This window comes from Xenopus laevis, chromosome 6L, assembly GCF_017654675.1.
Source record: "Xenopus laevis strain J_2021 chromosome 6L, Xenopus_laevis_v10.1, whole genome shotgun sequence".
NCBI lineage: Eukaryota > Metazoa > Chordata > Amphibia > Anura > Pipidae > Xenopus > Xenopus laevis.
In genome coordinates, this window is record NC_054381.1 from 26,758,536 (window position 1) to 26,773,782 (window position 15,247).

Genomic DNA, 15,247 nt, shown 5'->3' on the forward strand with positions numbered 1-15,247 from the left:
GGCTTCAGTGCATGAGATCAAAGAGAAAGTCAAGGACTTTTCAGTAAGAAACCCGGGACTGAGCTGTCAAAATTGGGACAGTGCCGCAGAAATGGGAGGTATGTTATTGTGCATTGCATACAGTTACAGTTGCTTAACACCCTGCCTCCACAACATTACAAGGACTCTCCCCCTGAGAAATATAGGTCTTACCCAGAGCCATTATTGGGGTAAAGCTACAAATTAACGGGCCACTCAATTTACTATAGCCTTACAACAGTATTAAATGGGAAGCCATACCATTCCTTTAAAACTCCCTACCCGACGTGTAATATACACATGCTGCATGGCTGGATCAGACAAATTGTGTATTATTAACTAGTAACCATGCTCAGCATGTGTCCTGTATTCAGTTGTAAATGCTGAAATGGCTGCCTTACTGTACATTCCTCTTGTTCATGGATTCATAAAGAATCCAGGCTGTGCCTTGCCGTGGTCTGTGTGATCTGTAAACTGTTTCTGTTGTGTTGTTTTGTTTATACCTTTCAATAAAGCATTACTGGGAAAATAAACCAAAAAAAAAGAAAAGGCAGGGCCGTGTGGGAGGGGAGGTAGGAAACACACACACAAGGGCACACATCTGCCTTGGGACTGCAGTGTGATGTATTCTCCTTTCAGCTGATCAGCAGTAGCAGCACTCCCGCAGCTTATCCACTGACAGTTCTCTGTGCCCGGGGAGAGCTGTCACATCTACACTAGAAACTAACAAGTACTCGTCAGATTCTTCCCAGGCAGCTGCTTTCATTTTTAGAACATTGATATTTACTGAAAAGCTCTTTTTTTTTTTAAAGGAGTAGGGCAACAATGAACCCACAATGTGCCCGCTGTGGCAGGGTCGTCTATCCCACGGAAAAAGTCAACTGCTTGGACAAGGTAACATTTCCAGGGGCTGGGGTTTTGCTTGCTGATCTTGAACTAGTTAAAAACTTGGCTTTGGACTGGTACAGAGAAAGTACTGCTAGTTATGTAGAGACCTGCGCTTGTCAGGATGGGGTATATCTCATGGGCTATACAGAATAGCTGTGTGGAGTCAGCCAGCAAATTCCTAGAGGTTTAACAAGCGACTGTCAGCCGAATGCTTAATGTTTTGGTTTATTACTTGCTGGGGACAGGATCATTTATTGTGTCCAAAGAACTGCTGGAGGTGTTCTGTAAATGTTCATAGGTAATGACAACTGACAAATAAGAGAGAAAGTGCTTGTGTAGGGAGGTTTCCCTGCAAATGTCAAAGTGTGGGTATAGCCGTGCAAATGCCTACTGATCTCTCTTGCTCTGCTCAGCTTTGCTCTGACAAGCACTTTGCTTTAGTGATGGGCGAATTTGCGCCGTTTCGCTTCGCCGAAAAATTCGCGAATTTCGCGCGAAATTCGCGAAACGGCGAAAAATTCGCGAAACGGCGCCGGCGTCTCGTTTTTGACGCCGGCGCCCGTTTTTTGACGCCGGCGCCCGTTTTTCCGACGCCGGCGCCCGTTTTTGGCGCCGGCGTCCGTTTTTCGAAAAAAAATTTTTGACGCCGGCGAATTTTTTGACGCGAATTTTCGCGGGCGATTCGCGAATTTATTCGCTGGCGGCGAAACGCGCAAATTCGCCGCGAATTCGCGCCTGGCGGATAAATTCGCCCATCACTACTTTGCTTGCCTTTCATCGCAAATCTGCAAGATAATCACGTAACAGAGAGACTTGTACGGAGAGTACATATGTTTAAACCTGAAGAAAAGGCACAGAAGTAGTCAGGGTTATTGTGTAGGCTGCTCTGTGTACAGCAGTGCCACAAACTCACAGGGACCATCAGACTTCTATTAAATATAATAATAATGAAAATAGTGTTGGTCCAGGGCGGCTGGACGTGTGGAACGGAAGGCTTAATAGCTATGGTGCTGCTGCTTCCTTGGCAACTCAGTTCAATTTCTTAGGGATTCTGCTTCTTGGGATGTAAATGGGGAGCCTGACCAGCGCTGCAAAGAAATTCCCCCAAAATCTCCAGCTCTGCCTGTTGGAGAGAATGGATCTGGGGAGAGGATGGTGGGAGTTATTATAACAGCTGGGGGGACACAGGTTGGACAGATCTATCTAGTATCTAATAGCTCTTACAGGTGTGCACTTGATCATCATTGATGGGTGTCCAGCGGTGCCCTTACCTTATAGACTTACTAGCTGACCCCTTTACTGTCCACAGTATAAACTTCAGCAGCCACAAATTCCATGCCCAGAATTTCATCCTTCTAACCCTATTTTCCAAACTTTAAAGGAGTTCAGCTTTAAGGTAGACAGAAATATTCTGAAACAACTGGGACTTTGTCATCATTGTTGGTGTTTTTGTGTTTATCTTTTTAATACCGAAGTTTAAAATGGTTTTAGCTTTTGGGCAACCAGAAAGCATATTCATTTTGAATAGATTTTTATGGTTTTGTATCTAGTATGTTTCTACCTGTTCATTCTGGCCTTTGAACATCTGTTGGGACCAATGGGACCCTAGCAAACAGATAGTTTCAAATTCCAACCTTGAGTGCTTTAGAACAGAAGGTGAAAGGGGTGGTTCACCTGTAAGTTAACTTTTAGTATGTTATAGAATGGCTAATTCTAAAGAACTTTTTATAGTTTTTAAATGGTTTACTCTCTTCTTCTGACTCTTTCCAGCTTTCAAATGGGGGATCACTGACCCCATCTAAAAACAAATGTTCTGTAAGGCTTTTTTTATTGCTACTTTTTATTACTAATCTTTATATTTAGACCCTCTCCTATTCATACTCCAGTCTCTTATTCAAATCAATACATGGTTGCGAGGGTAATTTGGACCCTAGCAACCAGATTGTTGAAATGGATAACTGTAGATTAGCTAAATAACTCAAAAAACCAATTGCAAATTGTCTTAGAATATAAATATCTAAATCATACCAAACGTTAATTTAAAGGTGATCAAACCCTTTAAGTAGCTCAAAAATCACAAAGAACAGTGGTGTAACTGGGGCCAGAGCCCGCACCCCCTCAGGGCCAGGGGCGTAACTACAGAGGAAGCAGACGCTGCGTCCGCAGGGGGGCCCAGGAGTTATAGGGGCCCCATGAGACCAAATTCATATACAATTTCAATACATATTGGCAAAATAAGTCAACTTCTAGACATTTTGGGGGCCTGAAAAATAATTTTCTGTGGGGCCCAGTAACATCTAGTTACGCCACTGCTCAGAGCCCCCCAGCAGCTCGCACGCCACTGACTTCAACGGAGTTCCGGGTGTACTGAGGGGGGTGGGGGGCCTAACTGCACGTCCCGCGCCAGGGCCCGCCCCCCTCCAGTTACATTACTGACAAAGAATAAAAATAGAAGACCAATTCTAAATTGCAGTGTTAAAGGGGGACTGTCCCCTGAAATGTAGGCAATTACAGGTATAGGATCCCTTATCCGGAAACCCGATATCCAGAAAGCTCCGAATTATGGAATGGCTGTCTCCCATAGACTCCATTTTATCCAAATAATCCAAATTTTTAAAAATGATTTCCTTTTTCTCTGTAATAATAAAACAGTAGCATGCACTTGATCCCAACTAAGATATAATTAATCCTTATTGGAAGCAAAACCAGCCTATTGGGTTTATTTAATGTTTAAATTAATTTCTAGTAGACTTGAGGCACAAAGACCCAAATTACGGAAAGATCCGTTATCCGGAAAACCCCAGGTCCCGATCACTCTGGATAACAGGTCCCATACCTGTACTAAGAATGTGTATTGAATATATGAGTCCCTTCCAGCTCAGCTGCTAAATGGTCATATCCTGTAGACCACTAGTACCCAAACTGTTTGACTTGCCCCCCATAGTGAGTGACCAGAATCTTGGCTAGGGGAGAAAATGCAATTAATTAACAGAGTATATATTAGTCCTCATAGATAGTCTGGAAGACTGTGGGTCAATAATAGTAAGATTTTGAGAAAACACATTTTTTTTTCGGGGCTGAATATTCTGAATGGCAGATACAGCTATATTTTCAAAGATTTGTTCACTTGTTATTAAGTAAAATTGGTTTCAAAGGCAGGTTCACACCAGAAACTGCTGCTCTGGAGCTCTGCTCTAGGGTCTAGAACTATGTATGATCTTCAACTTGTAGGTCTCCAGCTGTAGTTGAACGTAAACCCAAAGCATACAAGTTATGGATAAGGATTGTCATTGGCATGCTGGGAGTTGCAGTTCAGGGGCAGCTGGAAAACACACACTGAAGAACTTAGCTGATATAAGGCCCGGCATGTTTGTAAAAATAAATCTGTAGACTGCAGCCATAATGTCCCTTCCCAAAGTGTCTAATTAATGAAAAAGATATTCCTATTATCCTACCTGACATGTCTGTTAGTGGCGATGCATCTTTGGAGCCAGCCAGATGATAACTGAACCCTCTAATTTGCAGAGGCAGCTCTGTTTATTCAGCAGAACTGAAATTGTAGACTATGTAACCCGTTGGAAGTTTAAAGCATACAGTGCATTGTGGATTGCCGTTGTCATAATGTAATCCTCATGCCCATGTCCCATAGTCATCTCAAAAACATACAGAATAGTGGGGAGGTAACAGGATAACAAACTGTCTTCCCTGATACCTGCATTGCTAAATGTAGATTAGAGAAAAGCACTCAATAGTAAAAATCCAAGTCCCACTGCAACGCCTCAGGTTACACTGAGTAGGAGAAACAATAGTTTAATCTGAAAGCAGTTCTATCCTAAAGTGCTGGATGAAATGTATGAACACACCCAGAGATAATGAAATAGTGCTAAAGTTATAAAAGATACTCTCATCCTGTATATAACATTGCATAATGAGTCATCATAATAAAAACAATCTTACTGTATTTCTCAAGTGTAAATGTTGCAACACAAGATTTGATCATATTTCTAAATGATGTTGGGTGCCAAACGTGTGCCACTCACCAGATAGGTTTGTCTCTTGATATGTGTCTCTTGTGCACCCTTTGAGTTATCTTTTCTGAGACAATTTGCAATTGGTTTTCATTTTTTATTATTTGTGGTTATTGAGTTATTTAACTTTTTAGCTTAAGAACTGGTTGCTAGGATCCAAATTATCCTAACAACCGTGAATTTATTTGAATAAGAGACTCGAGTATAAAAAGGAGAAGGCCCAAATAGAAAAATGAGTAATACAAAGTATCAATAACGATACATTTGTAGCCTTACAAAGCATTTGTTTTTAGGTGGGGTCAGTGACCCCCATTTGAAAGCTGGAAAGAGTCAAATGATTAAAACAGTATAAAAATTAAATAATGAAGACCAATTGAAAAGTTGCTTAGAATGGGTCATTCTATAACATACTAAAAGTTAACTTAAAGGTGAGCCACCCCTTTAAGTATACAGTCAAATTACAGATAAGAAGCAATAAACTACATGTGCCAGGCATATTTCATACACAGTAGCATAATAGTTGAATGCTGGTTATTATTCCCTCTAGATCCTCCAAATGACTTTGTAGTCTGACTCTTCAACAGGTTGGTGGAGTAGCCATCTCCACTGCAGTAACATGAAGTATAACAAAAATCGGAGAGTCTTCAAATGTGAATGAAAAACCGGAGAGCCTTCAAATGTGAATGAGTTTTATTAAAGCACTACATGTTTCGGACCTCTGGGGTCCTTCCTCTGGTGCAACCAGAGGAAGGACCCCAGAGGTCCGAAACATGTAGTGCTTTAATAAAACTCATTCACATTTGAAGGCTCTCTGGTTTTTGTTATACTTCATAATAGTTGAATGCCAGAGACCTACAAATATGGCACAGTTCTTCCATTGCAGCCAGGATTCAAATAGGATTCAAATGGGTGAATTGAGTTCCTGGTACCTGGAGCAATTCTACCGTTTATGTAAATCATTGCCCTGCAGTAGGAGATTTGCTTTCACAGATAGAAGGAAAGATTTGATATATAGATAGACATAAATATTTTAGACCCAGTGTGATTTCCGGCATTAATATGTCTGTTCTGGTTCAAGCTCCACTAGAGGTTATTTCAGTTCATAAGCCACCAATAGATAAATGAAAGAACTGCCGTTTCAGCCATCAAGCTGTTACCAGCACAGATCTCAATGTAACTGAGCTCCATGACCTTCAATTTGCTTGTGTGTCTAGTGAAGCAAATTGAACTTCAACCCCAACTTCACCCTCCCCGCCACTGCTCCCAGGGAGACTAGAACCACAGTTTGGGAACTGTTTACTACAAGTATCGCCCTAACTGACCTTCACAATGGGCTCTCAGGACATCACTAGCTTGTCTTCAGGCTGCACCCCAACTCAGGCCCATTACAGGGGACACAGCTCCCCATTTTGGGAACCTCTCATGTAGAGATTTGGTAGAAAGAACATCTATACCTATACATCAGGGGGCAAAGTACAAAAAAAGGTGCATTGTTTTTTGCATGTTGCACACTGCCTTTCTTATAGTAAATGACCCCTAATAAATTGAGGTAGAGTACTGCAGTGGGTCGGGTACCCGGGTTACCCGCAAAAACCTGCGGGTTGCGGGTAGAAGTTCTGGGTGCGGGTATAGATGTGGGTCAGCGGTTCTGTCGGATTGCGGGTCGGGCCGCGGGTCATCTCAATAGCGATTTTTACTCCTTTTTTCTGATAATGTCTACTTCCAATGACGTCACTTCCGGTTTACGGCAGCACTTCCTGTTTTACTCCTTTTTTCTGATCACGCCTACTTCTCATTATGTCACTTACTGTTTACAAGGACAGCACTTCCTGATTCTTGATGGTCAGCGGGTTGGGTTGCGGCTAAGGTACTTTCAGGTTGGGTCTGGTAGCAGGTCCAAGCGGGTAAGAATGCAGGTTGTGGAACCGGGTTGCGGATTGCAGGTTGCGGGTACGGGTCGGGTACGGGTTACAAAAAATGGACCCACGCAGGGCTCTAAATCGAGGCTTTCTAAGTGATAGCTTTGCTTACCCTGTGAATAAAACCTTCTACTTTGAAATTTCCAACAAAGAAATCAAATTTTCCATCTGCAAAAAAAAGCAAATAACTGTGTGTGCTCTTCTCCCCCACTGCTATCAAATTATACCAATCAGCAGTCCTTCACCACAAGAGAGCTTTCTCTGTTAGTGTTCTGTGGAGCAGCCATAGGGTGGGAAATAATCCTAACTTGTAATAATTGGGTTTTCCCTGTCTCTGTTAAATGGTGCTAACTTTATAATAATACATTACATCTCCCTAGGCTGCTCTCTTATCCATGGTATTTTCCTTGGCGGCTTTTGTCATAATAAAATAAAACGCTAAACAAAACAATAACAACAAGACCTTTCATCTATGTTGAGAACAAATGTAACTAAAACAAATGACATTGTGGGAATATGAGACTGGATGCCATTTCATGGCTGTGCTGATGTCATGATGAAGAAGATTAGACCATGAATCTGATATTAGTGTAGTTATGCCATCAAGATCTACCACTGGAGCTGCATTGCTAAGCTGGAGACAAGACCATAGGGTGTGTGTGGGAGTTGTAGTCCATTTATAAAAAACACAGGTTTCCCATCTCTATTGTGCTGGTTTAAGCAGAATTCCTTTCAAATAACAGAAAGAGTTCCTTCTCCCTACTGCTCAGTAAATCCTGGTTCCCTTGCCTAGGCAATGTGGGAGGGTGGTTTACTAAAGTGATGTGCAGGTCGACAAAAAGTCAACTCACACTTGACCCTAACCCAGCCCTGCAACATCCCTAACCCAGTGGGTATCCCTAGTTATAGACCCGTGCATGCCCCACTCTGATGTCACAGAAGGGTCAGGGCACGCAGACTCAAATATATACAGGTATATGTATATATATGGAAGTGGGGCACTGTAATGTTGCCCAAACCCGCAGCCCAAGAACAGAAGTCAGCCCAAACACGCCCGACCCACCGGTTCCATGCCGGCTCTCACATCACTAGTTTCCTAATTCACTTTGGGATCTTGTGACCAAGCCCTGTTCATTATAAAATAGTCTGGATCATGTAGATCTTTCTCTTTGGTTTCCACTCAGTACCAGGGGTGGATGTGCTGGGAACTTGGAGCATAACGCTCCAGTATCAAGCTTTGGACCCTAAGGAGATCAGCATCCTTACAAAAGTCAGAAAACAGACTTATTGAAAGTAGACAGGCTAGCTTAGAGAAGTATTGGGTTCAATCAAGGAGTAAGTGTGGAGTTAGTTCTCCAAGGTGACACATGGTGTAGAGACCACAGACTGGATCGGGGCTCTATTTTAACCCTGTGAGGCTTCCACTGAAGGGGTTCTGTTAAATGGAAGTGTGTTGTGAGAAACAGTTCAGCCTTCTAAACCATTTACTTCACTGCCATGCGAGGGCCCGGCTTATGAGTCAGCCCCAATACTCTTAGTCACTGAAGATCAATGGACTTTTTACCATAAATTTTAATATTATGTGTAAAAGAGAATATTAATTTTTTCTAAATGGTCCACCATTCCCTTAATATCACCCCATGTTAAAGGACAAATCACTTAAACAAACTGTTAAAACAGCAGTAATGGCAAAAAGTTGTGTTATGTGCAGAATTATGTGACAATGATGTCAAAAGTCATGCGAAAATTGGCCCTTTGGTTTCACTTGACCCGGAAAACATGAGGAGACAGAAAAAATGAATTAGCATCGAGATAACAAATTGTACTATATAATATAGTATTGGGGAGCATTAAAACAGGAACAGACATAACATAGGGAGTGGATGAGAACATGAAAATATTTAAGCTACTGCAAATGCCCCCAAGCAGTTGACCTGGAGCCTACACAGATATAATCAGTGATGGAGCAAAGCCTGAAATCTGGGATATATGCTAATATTTTTTTCTGGATAATCTTGGCATGTGTTAGCAGGACAACAATGTAAAATTATTGTGCATGTAAAATTATTAGGCTAAAAGTGTGATCTTGAAAGTAAGAGTAAAAATTAGTAAATTAGTAAAAAAGGAGTATGCCCATAGTGATTAATATGAGAGAATCACCCAAGTGGGTAGTTCATTAGTAGAGAGTGTTTCTCTTAAAGGAGAACTAAACTCCCCCAATAAGAAAATCCCCATCTACTACCCTAGATAATCCCCCCTCCTTGCCTCCTATCCTCATAGTGCATTATTCCAGAAAGTGCCCCATGAAGCATGCTCACTTATATATGCAGAATAGCGCATCGACTGGGTCTTTGGTCTTCTTCGGATCCTCTTCTTTCCCTTTGGCAATCCACTGAACTTCGGTGCATGCTCAGTTGGTACGAATACCGGACTGCTCCGACTATGCATGTGCCAAATATGATGTTCCCTTCCCTTTAAAGGGCAAATATACCCCCCTGTTTTTACATGTGCTCATTAATTTGTGCTTGTATAGAAAATGAGTGTAAAAACTGTGTGAAATTCCACTTTTGCTCAGTACTGGCATGGGATCCATTACCCGGAAATCGGTTATCCAAAAAGTTCCAAATTACGGGAAGGCCATCTCCCATAGAATAAATAACAGGTTCCACTCCTGTACATTAAAACAAAGGCAAATAAAGGTGCATGTTTTTGATGAATCTGCCAAATTGCATTTGTCAGGGGATTCTATTATTTTTGTATTGTGTTATTCACTGGGTGTTAGTCTTCTGTGCTTATTGGTAGAGTTTGTAGAGGAAATCCTGGAATTCCTGCAAGTGATACTTCCAGGGTTCCCGAGTGTCAGTAGGTGCACTTACAGTATGTGCAGGGAAGTGCTAGAACACAATGATGAATGTGGTCAATGCATGCAACAAGTTGTGTCCATTTTTGTACAACACACACATATGACTGCAGCCCTTAATGAGCCCTAACATACTCTAAGACAAAACTATGCAACAGTCAGCCATGTGACCATCAGAACCAGTTTCTATTACATGCCATAGCTCAATATGTACAAAATTGCCCGTAGTATGCTTTTTAAGCAACAGGTAAAAAAAGCAATTTTCACAGTTCATTTCTCCCCTGCACCTTTCGGCAAGAAGCTGTTTAAAAATTCCTCTCTGACTTGTTCATAGAATTAAGGCTGCAGAGAAAAATTCCTCCCTTAAGAAATTCCAAGCATGTTATATTCCTGCAAGTCAGGAAACTGTCACATTTTTATCTATGAATGTTACTGGAGCATCTTAGCTTAGGGGAACATCTTGTCATTTCAGTTTTAGCTGTGTCAATGCACAAAGTGTGATCCTCCGAGCTTGCTTTATTCCATCACAAGAAGCTTCTCACTGTGATCCTCCTAGTCGTCTTCACACCTTCTGCATCCAGGCACCGCTTTGGAACCTGCAGAGATTTAATTGCTATTTCTTCACTTTTTCTACTTCTTTTTTTCACACAATTGCCCATCTTTCATGCCCTGTAAAATATTAGGTCAATAGAAGAACAGTAGCTCCATTTCATCAACATTTATATAATGTTTATACAGGTATGGAACATGTTATCCAGAAAGCTACAAATTACAGAAAAGGCTGTCTCCCATTGACTGCATTTTATCTAAATAATCCACATTTTTAAAAATGATTTTTTTCTGTAATAATAAAACAGTAGCTTGTACTTGATCCCAACTAAGATATATTGGAAGCAAAATCAGCCTATTGCGGTTATTTAGTGTTTAATAGTGATGGGCGAATTTATTCGGCAGGCGCGAATTCGAGGCGAATTTGCATGATTCGCCGCCAGCGAATAAATTTGCGAAACGCCCGTGAAAATTCGCCCGAAAAAATTCGCCGGTGTCAAAAAACAAGACGCCGGCGACATTCAGTGAATTTTTCGCCGTTTCACGAAATTCGCAAATTTTTCGGTGAAGCGAAACGCCGCAAATTCGCCCATCACGAGTGTTTAAATGATTTTCTAGACTTTTCTAGGTTTGAAGATACAAATTACAGAAAGATCCATTATGTGGAAAACCCCACATCCCGAGCATTCTGGATAACAGGTCCCATACCAGTAAACAGTAAGATAAGAATGGACATGTTTAGCATTTGCTTAATACAATGTTATTGTGCTTTGTTTCCGTAGTTTTGGCATAAAGGATGCTTCCACTGTGAGGTTTGCAAAATGACTCTGAATATGAATAACTATAAGGGATATGACAAGAAGCCTTACTGTAATGCGTAAGTACATGCTATTGTGAAAAATGAGTGAAGCTGTGGGAGGTTGACATGCAACTGGATTCTGGAAACATATTCTTATGGCAGATGCAAATCGGTGACCCACACATTAGGTGCAGTGTTAACTACTGTATTCACTTTGCCTAGTTTAGTATTATTAATCAATAACTGGAACCACTGCACAGTAGTGCTGCTGTATATATATAATAGTTCTGAATTGTAGAACGATATACAGATACACCATCTGCAGCAAGATGTTCTTGGAGGTGATCTTTGGGTTGTCTGTAACCATTCTCACAATCCTCCGCATATGCCGCTCCTGTATTTTTCTTGGCCTGCCAGACCTGGGTTTTACAGCAACTGTGCCTGTGGCCTTCCATTTCCTGATTCCATTCCTTACAGTTGAAACTGTCAGTTTTAACCTCAGAGATAGCTTTTTGTAGCCTTCCCCTAAACCATGATACTGAACAATCTTTGTTTTCAGATCTTTTGTGAGTTGCTTTAAGGATCCCATGCTGTCACTCAGAAGTCAAACAGAAGCACAACTTGCAATTGGCCAATTTAAATACCTTTTCTCATGATTGGACACACCTGCCTATGAAGTTCAAGGTTTAATGAGCTAATCCAACCAATTTAGTGTTGCCAGTAATCAGTAATGAGCAGTTACATGCATTCATATTAGCAAAATTACAAGAGTACCCACATTTTTGCACAGATTTTCACATTTGATTTAATTTCACACAACTTAATACTGCTTCACTAAAAATCTTTGTTCAGAGAACACCCCAGTACCCAGTACCCAGTACCCCAGATATTCCTGGGAGATGGAAGACATACCACTGGTATCTTTTTTGTTGAAAGTGGAGTAAATTATTATGCAGGCCGAGAGAGGTTCCTAAACTTTTTCATATGACTGTATATAGTTATAATAGGACTCATTGTTAATAACATAGAGATTAAGAATAATTTGACATGGAAATTTCTTTGCATAAACTTATTTAGGTGTCCAGTTGCAGTAAGATTGGATTCTAATGCAAACAAGCCATCTGTGTTTAATTATATAGTGAATAAAGTACCCCCTCTTATAAAATATAAGGATATTATAAGTTACAGAGGAGTTCCATGACCATATTAAAAACATGAGGCCGAAGGCAGGGTGCATTTATACAAGTTATGGAACTCCGAGGTGACTTCTAATATCCCCATTTTTTTTGCAACAGGGGGTACTTTATTTATTATAATACTCAAGTTTCATCACTAAGCTCCAATCATAACCCATGACATCACTAAGCTCTGATCATAACCCATGACATCACTAAGCTCCGATCATAACCCATGACATCACTAAGCACTGTTTATAATGATATAATTTACAGGATATTCATTGTATATATTTCTGTATTATATACAGATATGTCTTGCTGTATAGCTTATGTATTTTTATATAGTCACTTTCTATAGCTATTTTAACAAACCTTTTACAAAATGTAGTAGGTGGCATGGACTAAGTAGGGTTTCCACCTTTTTTGTGGTGTAATACCTGCCTTCGGTTGGGGGTGGGTTGGGAGGGGGCAGGGAAATGGGTGGGGCAGGGGTCAGAAATGGGTGGGGCATGGGTCAGAAATGGGTGGGGCAGGGGTCAGAAATGGGTAGGGCAGGGGTGGATTTGTGCATAGAGCAGGAACTGAGTGCTTGAATGAAGTGATCAGGCAGTGGAGGAAGTCAGTAATATCAGCTCTAGTTGGCCAGTCAAGTACCAACTGGGTGCCAATCATAACTCTAATGGTAATGACACACTGGTCACTTGCAGGCTATTGCATTTGCCCTGAACAACAAAGTGTCTGAAAATATCTTTTCAATACCGCAGTGGGTAAAATACCTTAATTATGCATTTTCATGTATTTTACCAGCCATTCTTTTTCTTCGCAAAGAAAGGGTATTTTCTGGTGATAAATAATGAACAGTCCTGACAAATCCAAGGTGACTTGTGATTGGACACTCCAGAAATAGTATTATCAGAAACATCTGACCAGTATTATTTATTGCCTGTAAAAAAGAAATATCATAAGCATATGCCAGCACAGATATTCCTTGATTCAAAGCTCAGAATTGTATATTGTAGTTGCCCTGAAAGGAAATTTCAATCCCAAATAAAGGTTAAATGCACTCAAAGAGCTGCACTCAGCACATTTGCTTTTTACTTTTATTATTTTTTTATTCTAGATGTTTTATCTTTAGTTCACCTGGTGCTGAAGTGATAAACAACACATGCTGCAGTAGTGGCAGATAAAGAAGTCAGTCCCAGATGAAATACGTGAGAAAAGTGAGCAATAAAACCCATCTGAGAAATGAGTTTAGCACTAGAGTTTGATATGATACTAACTTATTTGTATTAGAAGGAAAAAAAGCACTAAAAGCGACAGCAGTTTATTTTAAGAAGTTTCTAATGAAAATACTGATAATTTATATCATTGGGATAACATTTTTTTTTTACACATATGGGATCGTTATCCAGAAACCCATTATCCAGAAAGATTTGAATTACGGGGAAGGCCATCTCCCATAGACTCCATTGTAATCAAATAATTCAAATTGATTTCCTTTTTCTCTGTAATAATAAAACAGTAGCTTGTACTTGATCCCAACTAAGATATAATTAACCCATAATGGAAGCAAAACCAGCCTATTGGGTTTATTTAATATTTAGATGATTTTCTAGTAAACTTAAGGTATGAAGATCCAAATTACAGAAATATCCCTTATCCGGAAAACCCCAGGTCGACAGCATTCTGGAAAACATGTCCCATACCTATGGATAAACAAATAAAAAAAAACACCATACATACCAATAGAAATACAGATCTAGAACCCCAGAGATACAGAGATGACAGAGATACTGTTTTGTTAGAGAATTTGCAGCAAAGCATTTGCAACCAAAAGGACTTTACCAAACTTGACTTTTTAGTGATAGACAGCCATTACCTTTGTATTCTGGTTTCTTACAACAAATAGCACAATGTGTTTTGCCATTATGATTACTATAGCAACATAACACTTATCCCAGAGGTTAGTTCTCCTGACTTAACAATGGTCATATTGTTCTACCCTCTGTTTAGCATTTGCATTTTGGGTAGGCTGCATTTTGTTACACACAAATTATCTATCAGAACTGTAACAAGACAAGTATTATTTAGCATGTGAACGTTCAAACCTTAAACAAATCATCATTTCTCAGAACACTGCTTATTTTAGAAACTATATTTGCTCTGAAGATGGGTAAAGGGTATCATATCCATTGGTTCTTCAATGAATGCTGAATTGCACCTACAGTCCTAAGGGATCATTTATTATTAGGAAGGCTTGTGCAATGTGCAAAAAAATGGTCACAACGCACCCTTTGCACTTCGCACGCTGCCTTCCTTGATTAAAGGAGAATTCAACCAGTAATAAAAAAAACCCTCCCCCCTACCCTGCGTAGACCCCCCTCCCCCCAGCCTACCAGCTGCCCCCCCGGGCAAATGCCCCTAATTTCTTACTCACCCCTCCATGCAGATTCTGGCCTTGGGGGTTCACGGCAGCCATCTTCCTTTCTTCAGTCTTTTTCTGAAGTTTCGGCGCATGCGTAGTTGGAGTAAATTTCCCGTACCGAACCACTGCGCATGCGCCGAAAGTCACGAAAATTTCTGAAAATTTACCAGAAATTATAGAGACTTTCGGTGCATGCGCAGTTGTTTGGTACTGGAAATTTACTCCAACTGCGCATGTGCCGAAAATACTATCAAGACACAAAGATTACCAGAGAAGAAGAAGATGGCTGTAATAACCCCCCCCTACCCTGGGTAGACCCCCTCCCTCCTCTTCCCTAGTCTACCTGCCCCCCCGGGCAAATGGCCCTAATTTTTTACTCACCCCTCCGTGCAGATTATGGCCTTGGAGTTCACGCCAGCCATCTTCTTCTTCTTCTAATCTTTGTGTCTTGATGGCATTTCCGGCACATGCGCAGTTGGAGTAAATTTCCAGTACCAAACAACTGCGCATGCCCCAAAAGTCTCGATAATTTCCGGCAAATTTTCCGAAATTTTCGTGACTTTCCGCGCATGCGCAGTGGTTC

At 40.8% G+C, this 15,247-nt stretch overlaps 1 protein-coding gene across 3 annotated transcripts in view; it reads left to right on the forward strand.

Annotated features, from left to right (window-relative positions):
* Nucleotides 1–601: 601 nt before the first annotated feature.
* Nucleotides 602–15,247, forward strand: part of nebl.L (nebulette L homeolog) — a 146,050-nt gene continuing 131,404 nt past the window's right edge. The window contains exons 1-2 of one of the 3 annotated variants that reach the window (XM_041565542.1): nucleotides 602–912; nucleotides 11,045–11,139. In XM_041565542.1, coding sequence (XP_041421476.1) covers nucleotides 844–912; nucleotides 11,045–11,139 — 164 coding nt within the window. In that variant the 5' untranslated portion in view covers nucleotides 602–843. 3 annotated transcript variants of the gene reach the window in all.